We start from the raw sequence: 21337 nt of genomic DNA on the forward strand, positions 1-21337 counted from the left end.
CTGTCAGCAACTGTGCCAAGGTGCCTCGCTGAGGCTGCTGCGAGACCAAAGGACCACAGTGCCCAGTGGTCTCAGATTTCAAACCAAACATGGCATATCCCAGAGGTGCACCGTACCATTTGGTCAAGATGACGTAGGCAAAAAACACACTCAACTGTGTGATCCCTTCGAAAAAAAAGTGCTTCTCTCAATAGGAGACCACGCGGGACATACAGAAATAGCATAATACTTCGAAACTTGCCTATAGCCAAGTGTTTAGAGAAGAGCGTTTCTTGGAAGCGCAAGGCAGTGCACGCAATAACATTGTATCTAACATTGCACAAATGTTGTTGCAGAGCTGCTGCGGCGACGGCACTCGGTGGTGTGTTGCGAAGTACACTCCTCCTTCTGGCGAACCACATTTTAGAAGGAATGCCTTTTTCTTAAACATTTGCGCATGCTGCTTAACCTAGAGCAGCATGACGTGCCTCGAGTAACAGTAGGAGAGCACCAACTCTTGACCGCTGGCCTTCAGATGTCTTGGTACTCCAAGCAGATGCTCGCAGCCAACAAGGAAGCTGGCCACTCTGGGTGTTTCCTTAGCTCGACATGCAGATCAGAGGGCAGCCAATCCTAGGATAACAGACAGCAGGGAAGAGCGACCTGGCCACCGTAGTCGGCTAAGAGCCGTTCTGCGGCTGCGGCTGCGTATGGCGCTCGCGCACACCTCCGTGCCAGCCGTTCTGGAAGCCATTCTCTGGTTTGGCCCCATCATCTTGGCTTGCTGGTCGCAGGACTACAGCTTCATCAGACCTGCAAGAATGGTATTGCATTTCAGTGCCTCTATAGTTGTTTGTGAGTGTTACTGTAGATGTTAAATCTACAATCTGCGAAAAAACACTTGTTGCGCCATTAAATTCCCTGACATTTTTCAGCAGAATAATCGTGTTTGCTCCCCAAGGGCGCACAGTTGGTGATGACAGATGCTGTGATGCAAGACAGGCTTATTGCTTCTCACCTAGGCCTTGAAGGGGTCATGAACCACTTAAATATTCGAGTTTCGAATTCGAATCCAACGGTTCCTAATCAAATAATTTGATCCAACTTTTGAATAGCGAAGTTTCGAATAATTCGACAGGACGAATATCTAAAATGCAACAAAGGCCAATGGTGCAACTTGGTTAGGGTGCGGTGGCTAAAACTAATACTAACGTCACCTTTCGCTAAACTTTCACCGACATACTGGTTCAAAAGCAAGCGCATGCTGATCTTAAAGGAAATTATGTCATTTCCGCACATAGAAAAACACACGAGAAAACTGTCAAGTCCTTCGCAACATCGCTCCCGAAACAAAGGCACAAGCTTCTTGTGTAGTTCAGTCGCATATGCCGCAAGCGCAGTAAAACAACCCGACTTTGGCATGCGAAACGATCGGTGATTGGCTTTGCATGTAAAAATTTGCTCATGCTGGGCAGTCGCCGCTGCTGCACCGCACCACTCGCTCAGAAACTCCCATCGTTCCGGAGCACAGTTAAAACGCTGCTGTGAACGGGCTCCTGAAGATTTTTGGGCCCGGAGCACCCATGGCAATGAAGCACAACATTACCGTTTATTAATGAGCACTAACAGACAATAATGCCAAGGAAAGTATAGGGGATGTTTTTAGTAGTAAATGTAAGGTAAATGCGAAGAAAGAAAAGTGGACGAAAAGATAGCTTGCCGCGGGCAGGGACCGAACCTGCGACCTTCGAATAATGCGTCCGATGCTCTACCAACTGAGCTACCGCGGCGGCCATCCCCCCGTCCACTTATAGGGTATATATGTACATTTAAACGTGGGAGCGTCAGTCAGCGCCGCCAGTAGCCATGACGGCGAGTGTGGAACACTCTTTTTCTGCCCTATAATGTGGACGGGGGGATGGCCGCCGCGGTAGTTCAGTTGGTAGAGCATCGGACGCGTTATTCGAAGATCGCAGGTTCGGTCCCTGCCCGCGGCAAGCTACCTTTTTGTCCACTTTTCTTTCTTCACATTTACCTTACATTTACTACTAAAAACATCCCCTATACTTTCCTTGGCATTATTGTCTGTTAGTGCTCATAAATATTGTGTATAACAAAGAAAACGAGCTCCTAAAGTTAACATTACCGTTGTCAGGTGAGCCATTTTGTGCGACCATAGGGAAAGAAAACTAGCTACTGTACGCCCCTCTGTTAGCCGTTGGGAGGTTAGGAGCGGCACTGCTGACTGGAATGGCGGCTCTTCTATCAACATGCTTGCGCGCCCATAAAAGCTGAAACAAAAGCCACTCCCGAACGAGTGCATAATGAAGTTGTCAGCACGCTGTAGCGTCCCTGATTTTTCCTTTGGCTTGCTGTAACTGGCAGTACGCATTTCATGTAAATATACTATTCGATATGCAATACTTTTGGCCACTATTTGACACTATTCGATTCGAATTCGATTCGAGATGAAATTTCACTATTCGCGCACCCCTAGTAATCAGTAGATGACCTCGGTATCGGAGTTTGTTGCCTCACGAATAAATTGCCATAAAAATTTCTCAAATCCATCAAGAAGAAGCGGAGTTACAGGGGTTTGACGCGCACTTTAAGTGCTTTCTCTCTTCTATCGTCCCGACGAGCGCACTGGAAAATAAGCAGGGAGGGATGGCACAGAGGAAAGAAGTTACGTCAGCGCTTCATGACCTTGAGCACACGTGATGAAATGCGATCGCTTTCTCCTATTGCTATTTTTGCACACGAGTGTGGCTCACTGTGTAAAGTTAGACTATGGAGTGCTGCACCTGCAGATGGTGGCACCCCTTGGCAAGAAGTGTGTCTGACCCAAACACCCCACTTGATTTACATTAGCCATTGGCCAATAGCATGCTACCTGCTGCTTGACGTCGAACAGCGGGCTCTGGCAGCTCCGAAGCGAGTGAGGACCTCTGTATGAAAAGAGGGTGCTCGAGCAAATGGCAACTTTCCGCTTTTAAGCTCTCCTTGCCATGCACCACTGCAAGGTTTGACTCATATGTTCATAGTGTGTTTACGCAGGATGTTTTCTCACCAAGCCCGAAGGGTGATTCATGACCCCTTTAAAGTGCACTCGCATCACTATGTAATATAATGAATCCACTAGCAGACGACTATGGCCACTCTTATTTTGGCTCTCCAAACTTGCAAACTTTTCCACCAAACGTACTCCCGCTGCTAGAATCAACAATGAACTATTTGATTGGCCAAAGCACGAACGGTGGAGAACTTCTATTTCTTTTCCTGTGTGTCATTCAATTGCACTTCAAATGCTGGGTGATGGAGCCGGTACTCACTCTCGGTGACGGCCATTGCTGGCAGTTGAAGAGTACAACTTCTCGGCCACATCGTACTCGCGTGTGTCATCCAGCTCCTGAATGTCGCCTGTCACCACCCGCACCGCAAAGAGCACGATCATCTGCATTGAATACAATGTAGGAATATCTTAGCATCACCTTAGAGGGCAGACCAAATGGTCAAACAGCTCTTTAAGAAAAATTTAAGTGGGGGGGGGTCTTAAACGTCAAAACCAGGGTTTCAAACCGAAAAAAAATGCAGGTTCAGCTTGGGTTTAATGTGCTTTCTCTCGCTCCCATCCCATTCCAGTTAGGAGAAATAAAAATTGATAACACATCATGAAAATGCTTGCAACCTTGAACCAATATGGCACAGTAAACTTCATCTCAGACATGCTGCTCAATGCTACAGACTTGAATGTGCTAAGCAGAAGTAGTCCAGGCAGCACTGCTCATGTGACTGCACTCATTAGTTTACTAGGACTTGTATTTTGCGACTTTTCATTTAATCTCCTTTCCATTTCCAATCCTGTGCTGTGCAGAGGGCATGCCACATCCAAAGTTTTGTCAGGAGGTGGAAGAAATCGAGCCATTGGCAGATTGGAAACAGTGATCAATGTTTTGACATGAATATCGGTGAAATTTAGCGAGAACAGCTATGGCAGGCATACTCATAGACACTGCGTTACATGGGAGGCATGTGTAGTCCTTTGAGGCAGCGATCCCTGCACTCTCTTTTTTGTTTCTTTCCGTTGCTAATCACAAGGAGAATGGGTAAAACAGCAGAAATTTATGTGGATGCTTGAGGAGCGATATCTATGAGATGGTTGCAATAGGAATGTTAGAGAAAAACAACCGTCCGAATGCCCAATGAAATGAAATAAAATGAAAAGTTTCATAGACTCTGTCCAGCAACAAACTGTTTACATAATTTGATACATGTAAACAACGTGCCACACAGGAGAATTACATCGATTGCCTGATCACACTGAACATAATGATAAAAAGCGATTGAAAAAGAAGAGTACATCATTGATGCATCTAGTGTAGAGTGCAATGTCCATCGAGCTAAATGCTAAAGCAATGTGCATTATTTTTAGAGAATACAAGCGTGTCAACGTTGGTGAAATAATAACTTACTTGGTGAATAATAATGACTTGACAGGGTGAATTGATAGGCTGCGTAAAGTCGATATATGCTCACTCAACTGCAGGCTACTATTTTGCATAAGTAACCTCCTTCATGTGTTTGTTTGAACCACTTTGTTCCGAAGTGATAACCGATAACATTTTTGAAAAATTCTTTTTCAGGGTCGGTTCGAGTTCAGGCACATTCTGAGAATGTCGGTTCGGGCTCAAGTTAAATGCTGGCCAAAATTCTGGTTCAAGTATGCTTATCAAATCGGGTTCAAAGTTCAGTTCAGCACCCTGGTCAGAACCACAATATGATTATAAGGCATGCTGCAATGCGAGACTCCAGACAGGGTGTCTAGCAAATTGCAGTAAGTCAAATTCCCTGACTTTTCCAGGTTTTCCCTGACCATTTTGGCTAAAATTCCCTGACTAATGCAATGGATGCCATTTTGTAGAAATGGGTCATGAAGCAGACAAAAAGATAGAGCAGAGAACACAGAAGATATATATTGCAATTGCCTGCAATTTAAATTGAAATTTAAAATTGCAAGGCTGCGACAACTTCTTGTTCTAGCGGAGCACACGACTTGCCGAAAATCCAATGTCGGATGAGGCTATATTTATTAATTTTTTACAGTTCTTCAGCAATAAAAAGAGTGAAGGCCGCATTGTGAGAGTGCGAAATAATAATAATAATAATAATAATAATAATAATAATAATAATAATAATAATAATAATAATAATAATAATAATAATAATTTTAAATTTTAAATTTAAATAATTTAAAAAGAAGAGACTGAGGCTACTTTTGTTTGCATTTCCGATGTCTGCATATTTGCCTTAATCTACAATGTATAGATGCAATTTAGCTGAAAGTGCGCCTGAAAAAGTAATTTAGTCAGCATGGACAATGCACAAGAACCAAAATTGCACAAGAACCAAAGTACAAGGAGGCATCGCTTGTACGTCCTGCCACCAAGCACTGCCGTCTTGATATGGTTTGGAAGCTTATATTTCCACCTCTCCGTTACCACCGTCATCACATACAACAGCTGCGCATAGAAAAACGGGGCAAGAAAAAAATTATGATAAAGGCAGGCCTGATGAAATTCACATTGTACTATGTGGATATCCGATTGGCTGTGGCTACGGCAAATTGTGCACCGACGCTACCAGCAGAGTGCTCGCCTGTAGGCCTGCTTTGAAAACCTATAACGTCTGTTGGATTCCTTAGGTTCTGACTTAGAAGGGAAGAGAGATAATATTTCCTCGGCACTTCGTTTCTGTAATGCTTTCATCTAATCCGTATCAAAGTGACATTATGGTTTATGGCCTTGCAAGTAATCATCGTTGCTTCTGTTGTTTTCGCTATTTGTATCACATTTTGCTGCCACTGAAACTTCACTTGCTGGCCTCATCCTTTTCTATCTCTGTAGACATTCTCTTGAGCACTGCCACTGTGCTCTAAATATATAAAATATTATTGAATAATAAATATACTGATTACACACCCCAAACCAGTAGATGTTCATGACCAGGAGCACTGACAGCAGTCCCAGGAAGAAAAGGTAGTGCGCGGGAAAGACTTGCTTGACGAAGAGTCCCGTGCTGGCCGCATACATTACCTTGCATGGGTAGTAGTGCAGACGCATCAGATACCTGGACAACAAGGAAGCAGTGTTTCTTACTTTCACAGTACTAGTTGTTGCGGGTCATATTTCACGTCGAATGCCTCAGCAGCGGTGCTCATTCACCTGTGATTACCGAGATTTTGAGACCCTAGAGAAAAACTAAAAAAAAAAAGAGAAAATTTTCCACTAATACGTCATTTTAACTTCTACATATGGCACGAAACTATGCACTGCATAATTTGTTTTGGCAGAACATGGACTCCTTACTTTCCCGAGAAGAATGAGCAGACGCTTCGTACAAAATGTTGCGTTCATCATTATTATGCCATTCCTCATTTTCACAGACCGTTACGATGTGTCAAGAAGACTGAATTGAGGAATTTTTCAAGTACCTTCAAGCATGATATTAAAATTTTAATCGAAGAAGCACTCGGAGTCTGCACTGTGAGAAAAAAAAAGACATTTTTAGACAGACAGAGCATACGCTATGAGAGGCAAGTTGGGGGAGAGCTCGCCGCCCCCCCCCCCCAACTGTAAGGGGGGAGGGGGGGCTCCAGGCCCAATACCTTGACAACCCTAGTCACTGGTTGCATCTTGTTCTAGAATTAGTAACGCTGGAGAGCCTTGCGAAAATTCCACATTTTGAACCCAATGACGATTATTTGTGTACTTCCCTTCAACACGTTATCCGACTCGCTTGCCGTGGTTCCGTGGCCAGTCACCCCCTGGCCAAGGAACGGAGCTCTGAGTCATGGTTGAGTGACTGCTGTATAGCCTTTAGGTAGCAGAGTCCGCATAGGTCCGCAGCACACAGCTATGCTGTGTGCTACCTCCTTTTGCAAGGCGACAGCCTAGCGTCGCCGATAACCATGCTGGCGTGTGAGGCCGGTGAAAACATTGGCTGTCGATGACTAGTGTAATTGAGTGAGCTGCAGCGGCGGCGTCGAGAAATACAAAAATTGGCCCGAGCGTCAGCTTCTCCGCAATGCATGGTTGCTAGCGGCGTTTGGAAAACAGATGCGCAACTCTGCTACCTAAAGGTAGCATATACAGTAACTCTAGCCTATGGCAAACAGCAGCATCATCCCAGTGCTTCCAGTGTGAAACCAATAGGTATTATGGCACAAGAATTCATTGGAAACACTGGTGCCCACTGGGAGTCACTGGGAAAGAACTGGGTCTCACTGGTGAAGACACTGGTTTCACTGCAATGACGCTGGAGCTTTTACTGGAGTTTGGTGGATAGCCCAGAGTTGTTTGGCAAGGATGGGCTGCGGATTGCCACCTTCCATCTGGCAGACGTGATGTTAGGTAAATGAGCGAGTTTGACACAATGCCAGAGAGTACAATTTAGTGAGGATATTTCCCCACAATGTGGTGAAGCGGCTGAGGGGCTTGGCCTCTCCGTCCCAACGTGGGAGCGGCCAGCGGGACAGTGATCTGTCTTTTGGAGGACCCAATAAAAGTTTATCCAATCCAAACCAATCTTACTGGAGTTGGCTGGCCCATACCAGAACCTGTACCATACGCGCCAGTGCCAAACTGCCTCTACGATTATGTGCAGCAGAAGGAGCCGGCATCGTTGAATATATAACATAAAGAGTAAAAGAGGGACACGGACCACGGAAAATAATAACAAAAAGATGTTTCGGCTCCCATGACGGGAGCCTTGTTCACAATGCTAGTCTCCCGTACGAATAACGCTATATAAGAGTTCACAAATATCTGTTAGATTTTGTAGCTTGAAATAACAGCGCATGAGATGATGTACTGCGTTTACGACTGCATATGTGAAGCTGCTTTCATTTCTCATAAATCCCGTTTGAATGCGCCGAAGATTTACGACTGCATATGTGAAGCTGCTTTCATTTCTCATAAATCCCGTTTGAATGCGCCGAAGAATAGGTTGTGAGAACCTGTGACTTGAATTTCAGGTTGTTTTGACCTGAAATTCAGGTCACAACAAATAAGAAGTGACCTGAATGCACCTCACTTGAACTAAGGCGACTCATGTCACTGCTTGACTTGTTGTATACGGTAAGAACACATGCCTGCTGTAGTTGTAGACCGGTGACCCGCAGATCCAGATGCTCCTTTTGAAGTCTCAGCCCCAGCTTTCACATTCGTGCACATGATCTTAGACGAAATCACTGATGTGACGCTGTACTAGCATATTGGCATGATTGTGAAATTCTCTGAACACCTTGCTACTCACTTTCATGCCAGACAGCAAAGAACTGCCTTAGCTGTTAGGGTTAACGAGTGCTCTACAGTGGGTATTGGCAACGAAATGTACGGTTTGGTGCCGAGTCAACATGGATATTTCTTTTAAAATCAGCTATACAGCTCTTTGAAAGTCAAGAAGGCATCTCAACAATGAATGTGCAAGGATAGGGGGCAATTTGAATAGTGCCTACTTTCTAGACACTGTGAATGTGGCTCACGTCCAACAAACAGAATGAGGAACTGTACGGCACCTGAAATTTCAGCCACCATTATACACCAATTCAATAGAGAAGATGGCAATGAGTGGTTGCATCTGTTTGAATAATTATGCAGATGAGAGAAATCAGTCAGCAACTGTAATTGAATTGATTGTCTTTGGCTTGTTTTGGCCATGGCTAACCGAAACCAAGACTGTCATTTGTGGAGTTTCAAATATATATTGATAAAGCTCCAAGTATTGAAATTTGAATGCAAGTAAGTGAACATCACAATATCCGATTGCACATCTAGAAATTCAGGCATTCGCACAAGCCTAGTTATCACTGTTCGGCTGGATGTCTCCAGGGGACGCGGTGGAAAAGCTTCTACTTTTAAATAGCTTCTGGTTGTACAGCAGCACCCAATATGAGTTGCAGCATGCCGTCCGTGGTCAAAGTGGTGCCAACACTGCATGGTGGTGCCGGCATAGAAAACAATAAGTGACGTAAGCACTGTTCCGACTGCTGCTGTTTGCGAACCCAATTTCACGTTTGCCGGTGTTACAGTATAGGCTTGGAGCCCCTTCAACCATGGCCGTCATGTTGCAACCCATATTAAGCACCACTACAGGGCAGATGAGGAAAAAGGAAAAGGCAGGAGTACTGACCAGGTGATGGCAAAGCAGACAAAGGCAGCAGAGGCAATGCGGTCGTGCACGACGTGCTTGCGGCCAGCCCGCACCTTGAGGTACACGTTGAGCTTGGAGAACTCAAGCAGCACGTCTGACAGGTCGTGCAGCACCAACACTAGGACACCTATGTTGTGGCACCTGGATGGATGAAGGAGCGACCGATAATCAGATCACTGACAATGCTCCGCAAAAGGTCACACTCTAAATGAGGCGGAAATGACTGCTCTATTCACGACCACGAAGTTTTCCTTGCAGAAAACAGCACACATAAAACGAGAACAAAAGAGAGGTGTTGCTGCGTGTCTTCCCTCTCATGTGTCCTCGTTTTCTCTGCAGTGTATTCTTCAAGAAATTAATACGCACCAACTCACCTAACTTGCCATTTTGGTAAGTTTCCCTTGCGTTAATTAATTAGGGCAACCAAGTGCACTGCTATCCACGACATTTTGCGCTCATCCATTCCGTGTAATTATGACTCCTGAAAACAATTTATCGAAATTCATGCAATTAAATCATGCAAATAATTGCATGCAACAATGTTCACACCTTTAAAGGCATCCTGAATAATTTCTTCAAGTAATCATCGAATGACCTCAGTATCGGAGTTTATTGCCCCACAAATGGATCGCTGAAAAATTTTTTCAAATCCATAAAGAACGAGTGGAGTTACAGGGATTTGTCACATGCTTTAAGGGGGCACGGTAGAGTAAATACGTCATCTTCATTTTATCCTTACGTCTCAGCAACTGTTACGTATTTTATTGTACAATTTTGCCTGTTGATTAAGAATGCCTTCGGCCCTCAGTTGGTGTAATTTTTTTCCTGCAGCATTCCCTACTTTTTTTTTTATTTAAAGGGCCCCTCAACAGGCCACATAGCAAAATTTGTTAGACACTGGAAGTTGTGTGTGGAATGAAGAGCATTATGCCGCAAGAATTCTTCAAACTGGTTCATTACGAGTTGAAAAAAACAATAGTTTGAAGCGGCGCACAACCATGACGTGAGGAGGCGAGCTTGAAACTCTTGCCACTCGCCCCGTGTAGCCTTTGCAAGCCAAATCCCCTTCCTGCCCTCTTCGGCATCGGAGCCGGAGGGTCACATGACGCATACGCATGAAGACATCATGCACACGTAAGGTCACGTGCACATAACGTGCCTAAGCCAGCCCGAACCCCCGAGCACGCGAGTGGTGTTGTCACATTGTGTCAGCGTTCTCTATGGTCTACTGCCTGTTTCTGCGGGATGAATACCTCGGTGTACAAGTGTTTGGAGAGGCTGGCACGGATCATAGATCCTTACCGTGACACACCGCATCGCATAGCTGGAACTGCTGTCAGAGACGATGCACCAAAAACGCACCAAGCGTTGTCAGGGCTGGCGTCTGCTCGACGCGCAAACAGCGAGAACACGAACGCATGCGAAACGGAGGTAGATTAGTCCCACATCTCGCTGCGATTTGCAGTAAAAAAAAAAAGAAAAACATGCACACATTCCATTTGTGTGTCTTATTATTCCTCTCAAATTTCATTCATCTATTCAAACAACAAATTGCACAAACTACACCTGAAGGAAAGAAGATGGCTTTAAGGGCTTGTTTTTCTTTGTTAGACACAATATTAATGAGAACTAACAGACAATAAAGCCAAGGAAAGTATAGGAGATGTTATTTGTAATAGCTGGGATATAAATGTGAAGAAAGTAAAGTGGACGAAAAGATAACTTGCCGCCGGCAGGGACCGAACCTGTGACCTTCGAATAACGCGTCCGATGCTCTACCACTGAGCTACGGCTACGGCTTCTGAGCTACGAAAAAGAGTATTCCACACTCGCCGCCATGGCTGCGATTGGCGCTGACTAACACTCCTAGGTTTAAATGCAGACATAGTATACCCTATAAAGTGGACGAGGGGATGATCACCGCCGTAGCTCAGTGGTAGAGCATTGGACGCGTTATTCGAAGGTCGCAGGTTCGGTCCCTGCCGGCAGCAAGTAATCTTTTCATCCACTTTACTTTCTTCACATTTATATTCTAAATACTACAGATAACACCCCCTGTACTTTCCTTGACGCTATTGTCTGTTAGTTCTCATTAATACAAGCTACACATGTTGCGTCAAATAATTATCGCAGTGTCACATCCTACAATTTTTATTTTTTTTAGAGTGCAGCTCTTAATCGGCCGTTCCTGGATTAAGCATCATACTCCACTGTAACAGAGCAAACAAGCACAGCGAAAGACGGAAAGGTAAGGAGGAATGCCTCATGTGCCGTGTATTGTGCGCATTTTCCAATTTGAGTTCGAAACCAGTCACATGGCATGGCATTTTGACTTCTTCTGATGCTCCGTGCATCTCAGCAAAACTTTTTCTCTGCGGAGCCGGCGCGTTGAAACCTTCTGACAAAAAAGACATAATACCGGCGCTAACGTACGTTCATACATCATGTCCACCTTTCGCTTCTCACTGTCACTGTATAGTGTTCGAAATGGATAAAGCAACATTCAATTATTACAGAACAATCATATGTTTTAACAGTATTCGGTAATATGTAGGGTACGTTAACCGTGTGTAACTGCACATAATTCAAGCCGATGGGATTTATGTTGTCTGTCAAACCAAAAAAACATGTGCAGAGCCATGCTCAAGTTTCGCATTAGGGACTATTGTAATAGTTAGTTATTTTTATTATACATGCTGCAACCCTCAAAGAGGTTATGCAGTAGTGAGGTAAGAACATTCAAATACATATTAGAACATAAGGACAAAGTCAGCACCTGTCAACTGCAGTTACAAATTCTCACGGTGACAATGAACTAATATCGCAGGGCAACATATTCGAACATTCAATTGAACGTCAACTACGGTCATCCCCTATGTCGCCCAGGTGAAAACAAACGACTCAGCCCAGTACCTGAAGGTGTAGGACATGCCAAGCAGAACCAATGTTAGGCTGTGATGTCCTAGCATGACAGCCGAGTCCTTGCGCCACAGGTCTTGATACAATACTGCATACATGCCATGCACATAGTAGCTAGACTGTATAGCGTATAGCCACCAGATGTCTGAAGGAACAGTCACCTCCGGGGACCAACCTGCACAGATTTTCCTTTTGTTAGCTGCAGTGGGATGCACAGAAAGCTGAGCAACTCTGTGCACATTTCAAAAAGAAACCAGCCACAATACATGATGACATGTGGTCAACTTCGATCCACTTGAGACTGTGCTACCACCTATTCAGTGGAGATATCAATAACACGGAAGTGTGTTATTGAGATCTCCACTGAAATTTTAAAACTTATACATATATCCCAAGAACATTTTAGTAACGTAGAAAAATGTAGACACCTGAAGGTGGAATGAACCCAGATATCTGCTCTTCATGAATTATGGCATCGCAACCACAACATCAAAGCAGTACCAGTGCCACTGACAGAGAACACTGTCTTGCTAAGCTGCTTTAGGAAAATAAATATGGAGCACCACAGATAGCTGCCACTGTGATAAAATGTTCACATGAAATTAAATGTTGATATGCACTGATCGAGCACCATAAGTTTATGTTGAGCAAGGTTGTTCCCGGTGAAGATGTGTAAAACGCTCATGTGCTCTCTAGTTGCACATGGTCGCTAAACAAAAACAGCATGTGTCGCAAACAGCAAAGATAGCTTCGCTTATTTAAGCAGGTTTCCACAGCCTGTGGGATCCGCATGTAAAGGCTGTTTCACACTTAGGGGAAAACTCGGAGCACGTTGCAAAGCGCTCCAAGTTTTCCCCTAAGTGTGAAACAGCCTGTACATTTTGCATTGTAGCTTAGTAGAGTGACAAGTGATGATCAACGAGCGACGTGAAATTGATAGGTACCCTAGTGGTCATCTCTTTCAGAACAATAGAAGCTAACCTCAAAGGCTATACTCCTGTGTACTCCGAGCGCCAGAGATTATTGCACGATTGGAAATGCATCATGCGCTTTCGCACAAACCAAGACGTCTGTGCAGACATTCTCTGGTTTGGGCTGTTTTTTACTGCGTGAGCGAAACAACTGTGGAAAAAATGTAAGAAACAGAAGCTGTTGCTCACTTCCTGGGGAAGGTTTCTGCTGGAGCACTTTGTTAGCTGTAGATGTACACTTCGCAAAGCCAAACCAAGTTTTCGAACTTGACATGACACTCTTATTTTTACAAATGACATGCAATTCAGTGTGTTGATGTGTGGGAGCATGTCGTCTCTTGTAAACTCGAGTAAGCAGGAATTGTGAATTTTATCTTGAACTGTGCAACCAGAACTGACATTCATATGAACTCTAACATGTGATACAATTATAACACTTACCACTTGCAATGACACGATGATTCTGCAAGTCTATTTGCTGCTGCATAGGGCAGCACCAAATGCATAACCGAACGTTTCCTCAGAGTACAATGCACACCGAGCATAAAATGCAAATTGCCACAAAATATAAAGCATTAGCTTTTAAACAATACATGTGATGCACCTAATAACAGCATAGTTACGTTCAGAGATGATAATGGTGACATATGGTGCATTATAGCGTAAAGGCCAATGATGGCCAAAACACCTCAGTTAAGTACAGTAATCTGCAATTACATGGTAGTCATCCAGTAACAGTGATACTGTTCCACTACAAAACATAGAAACGTACTATATTTAGAGACCTTACCTGTTAATTTAAAATATCAATTCTTACTTATGCCACAAACATCATGGCTGACTTTATTGCTACATCACTATAAATCATGATCCTTCCCATTTTCACCCAAATCTCAATACATATTCTGAGTGGATGCTGCTGGCTCCTTCAACTATACAGTCACTTCCACAGAAATAAAGCTTTCATAGAATGAAGTCATCTCAGTGAATCTTTCTTTATCAGTAATATATCCTTGTTATTGCTTACTCTTGTTTAACATAACAAGTAAGAAAACTAATTAGAAGTGTTCATATATAATAGCGTCGAACCACCCAGGACAAGTTTTTGTGGTAACCCACCATAGCGGCTTAGCTATGGTGTCGCTCTGGGAGGCACCAAGACGTGTTCAGGTTCCCAGCCATGGTGGCTACGTTATGAAGGGGTCAAAATGCAAAAACTGCTGGGCATTTAGCTTTACAGATGCATGGTAAAGAACCCATGAGATCAAAATCTTGAGGCCCCCACTATGGCATGCCTCACAATTGTATCTTGGTTTTAGCACCCGAAAAACTCACAATTTAACCTTTATGTAGTAGTGAAGAATTCAACGAAAGTTTGTCTGGTCAGGTAACGCGTTGAGGATAAAGATGCGGTCATCGACCAAGTCAAGGTGAAACGTTTTGGGAATGTGGTCAAGGAACCTGTACGGGTCCCTAAACGTCTGTTTTCACCTTGACTTGGTCGGTGACTGCATCTTCATCCTAATTTAACCTTTAGGTCCTCATGGCTTTAGAAAACATTTTTCGACATAATAATGAAGAAAAACATTGCAGCATACGCATGCTTTAAGAATAGCATAAACCACTGCCACACAGCGAATGCTCTTAGCCAGGCACGCCTTCAAGGCCCTCTCTTCTACGATGCAAAGTCAGCATTCTCGTGTATTTACAACAAAAATGCAGTGCATAAGTTACTGTAAGAAACTCTATGGTCAGGGTAGAAGAGAAGAAAAAACACACATGATCTGGCAGGGAGAGGGTAGCTTACCATCCCAAACGGAGAAGGGCTGCTGGAAAAAGCGGTACTTCCCCTGGAGCACCACAATGTACACGGTGAGCAGCCAGACACATCCATAGTAGAGAAGCTTCCAGGCACTCTCTGGCAGCTTGGCCACATTCGATGGCTCTAGGGACAGCCACCAGCCCAAGGGCTGCACATAAACAAATGCACAGTGCTGAGTGAGACGTGTAATAAACTCGTTTCCAAATTTACGAGAAAGCTCACATGCACTTCACATCTGAGAGCATCAATATTATGAAACATCAATATTATGCACAGCAGTGCTATAGTAATCGAGAGATTATGTTAAATGTAGGGCCCGATCTGCGCCACCGGTGGGACAATTTGGTACTGCAGCCCGATGGTACAGAAGGCCCTCAATGCTATTAATCACTAGTACTCAAGCTATCCATGATAAAAAAAGGACATAGCAGAGCAATAAAACGAAACTTGTGGGTTTCAGTTTGCTTCAAGGAAAAAAGAACAACTTGATGTTACCCTTGAGAACGATACAGCTGGTACAAAACCTCCATTTTTGCCGGGCTATGCTCCGCTGCGCCAGCTATCGGGCAGGAAAGGGTGGGCATGGCAAATGCTACATCACAAGCCCGCTCTCGGAGGTGGGCAGTTTGAATTGCACCATCGGCATGCGGACCACTAAAACTTGATTCTCTTCCAAACTAAATATTTCCTTGTCATAAAACAAGCACTACGAGCTTACTAGAACACTATTTCAACATCCACATCGACTTAAATCTGCCTTTAGTGTCCCTTTAAGCTTGGCACAAGTCAGCAGAAGCGCCCTGTATGAGCAAGCCCTATTTTCAATATAAATGTTGAAAATCGTTGGTCGTGTTGTTTGCTTTCAATACCAAGGTATGGGAAGTGAAGCCAGGGATGGCAGAAAGTTAGGACGAGGTGATGAAATAAGAAAATTTGTGGGCATCAAAATAGAATTGGCTCGCACGAGATATGGTCTATTGAAGATCACGAGGAGGGGCCTTTGCACAGCAGTGGACATAAAGATAGGCTGATGATAATCGTGATTCACTGCTAATGGGTCATTTATCCTGAACAACAAATAGCACCCGGGCTTCTGTTTAACAACACACACACAAGCGCAGCTTAAAAAAAAATGCTTCTGGAACAGGGCAGGCTGTTGACATCGAAGAGAAAAAAAATTACGTTTCACAGAGGAAACAAGAAAGCCAAACAGCATGAAAAATAAACCCTGCAAGATTTCAGAACAAAGCGGTCATATCTCGTCTATTTACTTGGTTGCTAAGCTCAAGTGGCCTTCATCCATCACTCAGCAAACATTTGTTTCCAGCACATGATATCTGTATCAGCATCTATTGTTTCAGCAGCTGTACCAGCACAATATTTGCCCTGGTTGTTTCAGCTGAACTCCAAGGTCTACCAGCGTTGTGAAATGCAAACCAAATGCATACCACATACGTATGTCATATATATATATATATATATATATATATATATATATATATATATATATATATATATAGAGAGAGAGAGAGAGAGAGAGAGAGAGAGAAACGAAAAGAATAAACATGCTCATATTTTGCCACCTGTTATGAACGAACAATGAGGGAATGTAAGACTGCCTGGCCATAAAATGCTGTCGCAACGTATGAGCAGTCCTGCGCAACTGACGTCCCGATCATTATCCCGAACATTGTAAACACAACTGGCTGGATGAATCAGCGATGCATGAGGGAATGCAAACAGGGAAGTCTGAATCAACCTGTACAAACGCACACAAAAAATGAAAATGCCTTCATTATTAAATAACAGTCAACTGATGTGGAAGAGTGTTGTTGTAGTTAAGAGAGAGTTCTTGACACTGAGTAGGTTCCAACTACTGCATAACAATCTATAACTATTTTTAATTCATTGTATACATACACATGCATTGTAACATGTTATTTTGCTCTTATATATTGTTTTTCTCTTGTAATATGCCTCTTCTGATTTTTAAACCTTTGTGTTTACCAGTTTGTATTGTGTACTTATGCTTACCATATATTTCAATAATTATGTGACAGTATCCTTGTACTGACCTTCCCCTATACTATACCTTCTCCGAGGGCCTTTAGGGGCTTCAGAAATTAAAAAATAACTAAGAATTCACTGGCTTCTCGAAGCAGGATACTAATTTAGGGCCACCAATATTTTGCAAAGATTGTTAGCACTTCCTTGAAGTCAGTTTCACAATAGTATTAATCACAAATTAATGGCACGCCCCTGCACAGTGCATAACATATGAATCTCGTTCTGCATTGGATATCCTATGTGATGCAGTCCTCGGCACTGCGATTTTTGCTAGAGCAATGTAAACTTTATGTTCTAAGTTATTTGTTTAATCATCTTTATTTGTATGAATGAATGAATGAATATAGCGGTTTCAAGCAATATTTTAATTGTCTCAACTAATGAAGCACCTTCAAGTTACTGTCTTTTGTATTTCTGCAAAGCATTTATTAGAAATAAAGAATCACAACTCTCAACTCATAATCAGGCACCTTTATAAGATTAGTTTAATTTTAAGAATGATTTCTGCAATTATAAAGAAGATGGTGTATTCACATGAAGCCGCTGTACCACAGTTAAACTCAACTGAAACAAAACACTAATAAGGCAACAATGACTGCCTGTTTCATGAAGGAGCTACGATATGTGTACAACAAATAATGCCAGTCGCACTTGCTTTCTCATGATCTGCGTTCCATGCTAGTGACTAATTTGTGGAGTTTTCAGCACGCAAGCACTATCATCATCATTATCAGTTAATTATCAGGGTGGGACAAGCACCTCTCCCTGCCGTCTAATCACTTGCCTTGCATCACACTACTCTACTCTGCCTGCAAACTTAATCTCGTCACGCCACCTAATCTCCTGTCATTCTGAACACTGTTTCTCCTTGCCAGCCCCTCAAGTTTCCTTTTTATCATCAGAGTTACTCACCCATCGCTAAGCGCTAGCAGACTTTAGGTTGTATACTTTTCTTTGAGTAGATCGGTAGGCTGCATTTACTACTGAGAGTCTCTGCTAATTATTTGCTCCTACCTAGACAATGTCTCAATCTAATCAATTGCACACAATATACCCAACCAATTGTACTGCACTAACAGTTGCAAATGACCATGGCAGTATTGTTCAATGGCTCTGTTGGTACAGTGTTCAGCATTTATATGAACACACCGCAGATGGCACATCTTTTACAGCCAGTGAGCTGTGGGTGATTGCTGAAGAACCAAGTGCAGTCACAATGCAATGCAGAGGCTCTTGCCTTTATCATATATTACAATACATCAGCTCCGTGTTTCCAGAGCCCAATGGGGGCAAGAAATTTGCCAGCAGCAACGCACTCCATGTGTCACATTTTAAACACTGAGCATTGCATTTTCTGTGTAAGAACACAGATATATCACCGTCTTTTTGCTCAGCATCTGAATGTGCTGTGCCAAAGCCAGTGGAGCAGTGTAACAAGTACTACAGAAAAGAAAAAAAAATTTAATCCTCGCATCTAGGATACTTGCAACATTACTATCTAATCGTCCACCTTTCTTTCGTGTACATTAATCACAATCCACATTTTCACTACAAAATAGTTTCACTTTCAAACCAGTTCTGTGTAAGCATTGTTTACAAATGGGCGAAGCACTAAGCCACCAAACTGCAGCTTCAAGCTACAGCTGGATGAATGACAATTTTCCTTTGCCTTTCGTTATTTCTTTGCAGCTTCGTGATACATAGATGGCAATTTTATCTTGCATGAAGCTTCCCAAACTTTGCAGGCTTCCACATAACTGATTCACCATTTCAGTGTCCCTCTGCTTTGAGTTTATTAATTCAACCTCACTCTGCATGCTGCTTGCCTCCTAGTTAGCTCAGGTGATAGAACGACTGCCGAAGAAAGGTGTTGGCAAGGTTTGGGGATCTTACCCAGGATCGACACATTACCAAGACAGTCGTTCCAGTGTTAGATCCACAAGCAAAAAAGCAAACTTCCACTTTGTCCAGCCGTGAATCAGATGTAATGAGCCCATGTGCACACTTAACAGTCTTCAGAAAGTTCATGGAACATTATTTTCATTTCTAGCCTTCGACACAGAGGTTGTTGTCGTATTTGTATTGTGCCATTATTTTTCTATTAGTTCATATTTTTAGAACATTTATTCTGCCCTATCGCATGGTCATTAGAAACTTGTACTGTAGCTGTGTTGTTTGTCTCAGTTTTGTGCCATTATGCAAACATGTAATCCAGCAACCATGATTGTGCTATACATTCTTATGCTGGCTGGATATAACCTAACCATCACATCAGAATAGAGATTCATGATGTTGCATTCATGAGAGAGTCTTGATTTGTAATTGTGCATTTAAGCTATTAGAGTGGACTATGATGAACATTATAATCAATTAGGGGGTCCCGAATTCATTTGGACAATTTATTGATTTGACTATTTGCACAAGTGTTTTTGTGATGCACATTTACTACAATTCCATTGTGGAAAAGAGTTGAGACAGACATTGCACTCATGGGTATAATGCCACAACCGCAGTGCATCATTAGAAATAAGTACTGGTTGATTATTTGTGGATGTGTTCATCTTCACGGATTAGCGCAAGCACACGGAGACCAAGAAGAGATACTTGCAGTGGTGCTTTCATGTTTTCATTATGCTGTTGCAGCTTTCCGCTGCCTGCGTGTGCTGTACCACAGCACACAATTCTTGGATAGATGAGTACTGCGATGATAAAGTATGACTTTTAATGTGATAGTTTCTTTCTCGCTTCTCCAAACTATCTTTCGGAGAGGAAAATATCGCGCTAATGCACACATCTTAGAGTTCAGGCTGCCAAACATAAAAGGAAACGTCGGTCCGTAATATGGGCCGATATTACGCAAGAATCAAGTGACGAGTGCTGACCAATACTAACAGCGAAAATGTGGATAGCCGCTGCTAAGTGTCAAAGGAAAGAAATGGTGTACGGGGGTCTGTATATTCGGCACCTAACGCCCATCGACAAATGGCAGGCAGTGAAGGCGAGTATTCGCAACCTTCGAAGCAAGTTTCGTTTTCCGAAATGAACGAACAGTACGTAAAGAGCGGCTGTTGAAGCACTTCACGTGAAATAAAACAATGCGAGAACTGACGCGTAGGCGTGGGCGCCACGTTATCCAAATGCGGAACACTTTTCGCATTACAACAACGACCAAACATTAGCCGCTATCGGTCACGCCATTGCCGGTCGGTATGGAGAGCAAAGCACGCCGCGAGATGCGATAGCAACAGGCGAAGGCGCGAAGTGTTACCTTAAAGACACGATCGGTGAGCAGCCGCCTGACCAGAGTCCAGAGGACGGCCAGCACGAGCACCACGAAGACATCTTCGAGCGGTATGAAGAGCCAGGGACGCCGATGAGGCCCAGCGCTGGCGCTGACGGACTCGGAGCCGTTAGTCACGTACAGTCCGTAGTGGCACACGTTGTACACTCCCCGCAGCACATCGAGATACGAGGGCACGACCTCCCACTGGCCGTCGTCGCCGGACATGGCTTGACAGCACCACCACACCCCCACGAATCCGTAGCTGCGTGCGGAGCTCGCTTTGCCCGTACGCCGACGACCCAACGAATGCGCTAATGCACCTTCGTACTGTCCGCGAGAGAGGGCGCGGTCGGCCGTCTGGGGAACGCGCTTCCCTGCGCACGCCGCCACTCCGCAGGCCGAATCAACGTCGCTTGCGCTATCTGTGACGCGCGCTCAAATGAGTCACTTGAACACACGCGAGGCGCCTCGAATCATAGCGGATACGCTCTGTTTCGTGTGTTGTTTACGTCGTACCAAAAGACTCGAGCAGCTTAGGGCTTAGGAAACACGACCGACTCGCGAGTCCTTCACAATCCGTCACAAGGACGCGCGGGAAATTTCGAAAGAAGGAAATGTGTTTTATTATAGTGAAAGACATTATTCATGCATACAGGTCTCCGTGTTAGTCGCGATGTGTTCTGTACAGTCCTCTTGGATCTTTAGAAGGTACAGTGATATTTCTGGTGCAGTTATTCCACTGCAGTGCCCACATATGTCAATCACACTGGTGAATCAGCCTATTTAGTGTTGTCTTTAGAGGGGGAGAGCAAAGGCCGCCATGCATGCTCACGTTGCATGCTCGACCCATGCGAATTAACATATAGGTTAAGACATCACGGCTGCCACTACCTCAACTGCATGCCGACGTTCGCGTAGTCGGTAGCCGACCGGTCTATAGACAAGCGTAATTTGTTTTGCGAGTTTTGTACGTAAAAAACACTCTTGACGCCAGCCGTTTGTTATAATGTAATATATTTGTCACAGAGCTTCTTGCGCATGTCCTTCGGCGTCTGTTCCGTTGGCTCGCACCAACAGAGGAAGAAC

The 21337-nt window shown here is 43.8% G+C and overlaps 1 protein-coding gene and 1 non-coding gene across 2 annotated transcripts; both read right to left on the bottom strand.

The window, feature by feature from the left end:
* Positions 1–581: 581 nt before the first annotated feature.
* LOC119393113 (ceramide synthase 1) lies at positions 582–20573 on the bottom strand. Its single transcript, XM_037659936.2, has 7 exons — positions 20237–20573; positions 14887–15049; positions 12103–12283; positions 9169–9330; positions 5958–6105; positions 3312–3433; positions 582–792 (listed from the first exon to the last, which is right to left on the bottom strand). Exons 1-7 carry the CDS (start codon positions 20474–20476, stop codon positions 660–662), a joined length of 1149 nt encoding a protein of 382 aa, XP_037515864.1. The 5' UTR covers positions 20477–20573; the 3' UTR covers positions 582–659.
* Trnam-cau (transfer RNA methionine (anticodon CAU)) lies at positions 1697–1769 on the bottom strand. The gene has a single exon. It is a non-coding gene; the product is annotated as a tRNA-Met (tRNA).
* Positions 20574–21337: the final 764 nt, after the last annotated feature.

Source organism: Rhipicephalus sanguineus, chromosome 5 (genome assembly GCF_013339695.2).
Source record: "Rhipicephalus sanguineus isolate Rsan-2018 chromosome 5, BIME_Rsan_1.4, whole genome shotgun sequence".
Classification (NCBI taxonomy): domain Eukaryota; kingdom Metazoa; phylum Arthropoda; class Arachnida; order Ixodida; family Ixodidae; genus Rhipicephalus; species Rhipicephalus sanguineus.

What these genes read in the sequence shown, in the direction of transcription:
- LOC119393113 (XM_037659936.2), bottom strand. Translation starts at nt 20,476, where the DNA reads ATGTCCGGCGACGACGGCCAGTGGGAGGTCGTGCCCTCGTATCTCGAT. An exon ending in TCACCGATCGTGTCTTTAAG is followed by an intron (nt 15,050 to 20,236) that starts GTAACACTTCGC and finishes GTTTATGTGCAG; the next exon opens with CCCTTGGGCTGGTGGCTGTC. An exon ending in AGCAATGGCCGTCACCGAGA is followed by an intron (nt 793 to 3,311) that starts GTGAGTACCGGC and finishes CCATTCTTGCAG; the next exon opens with GTCTGATGAAGCTGTAGTCC.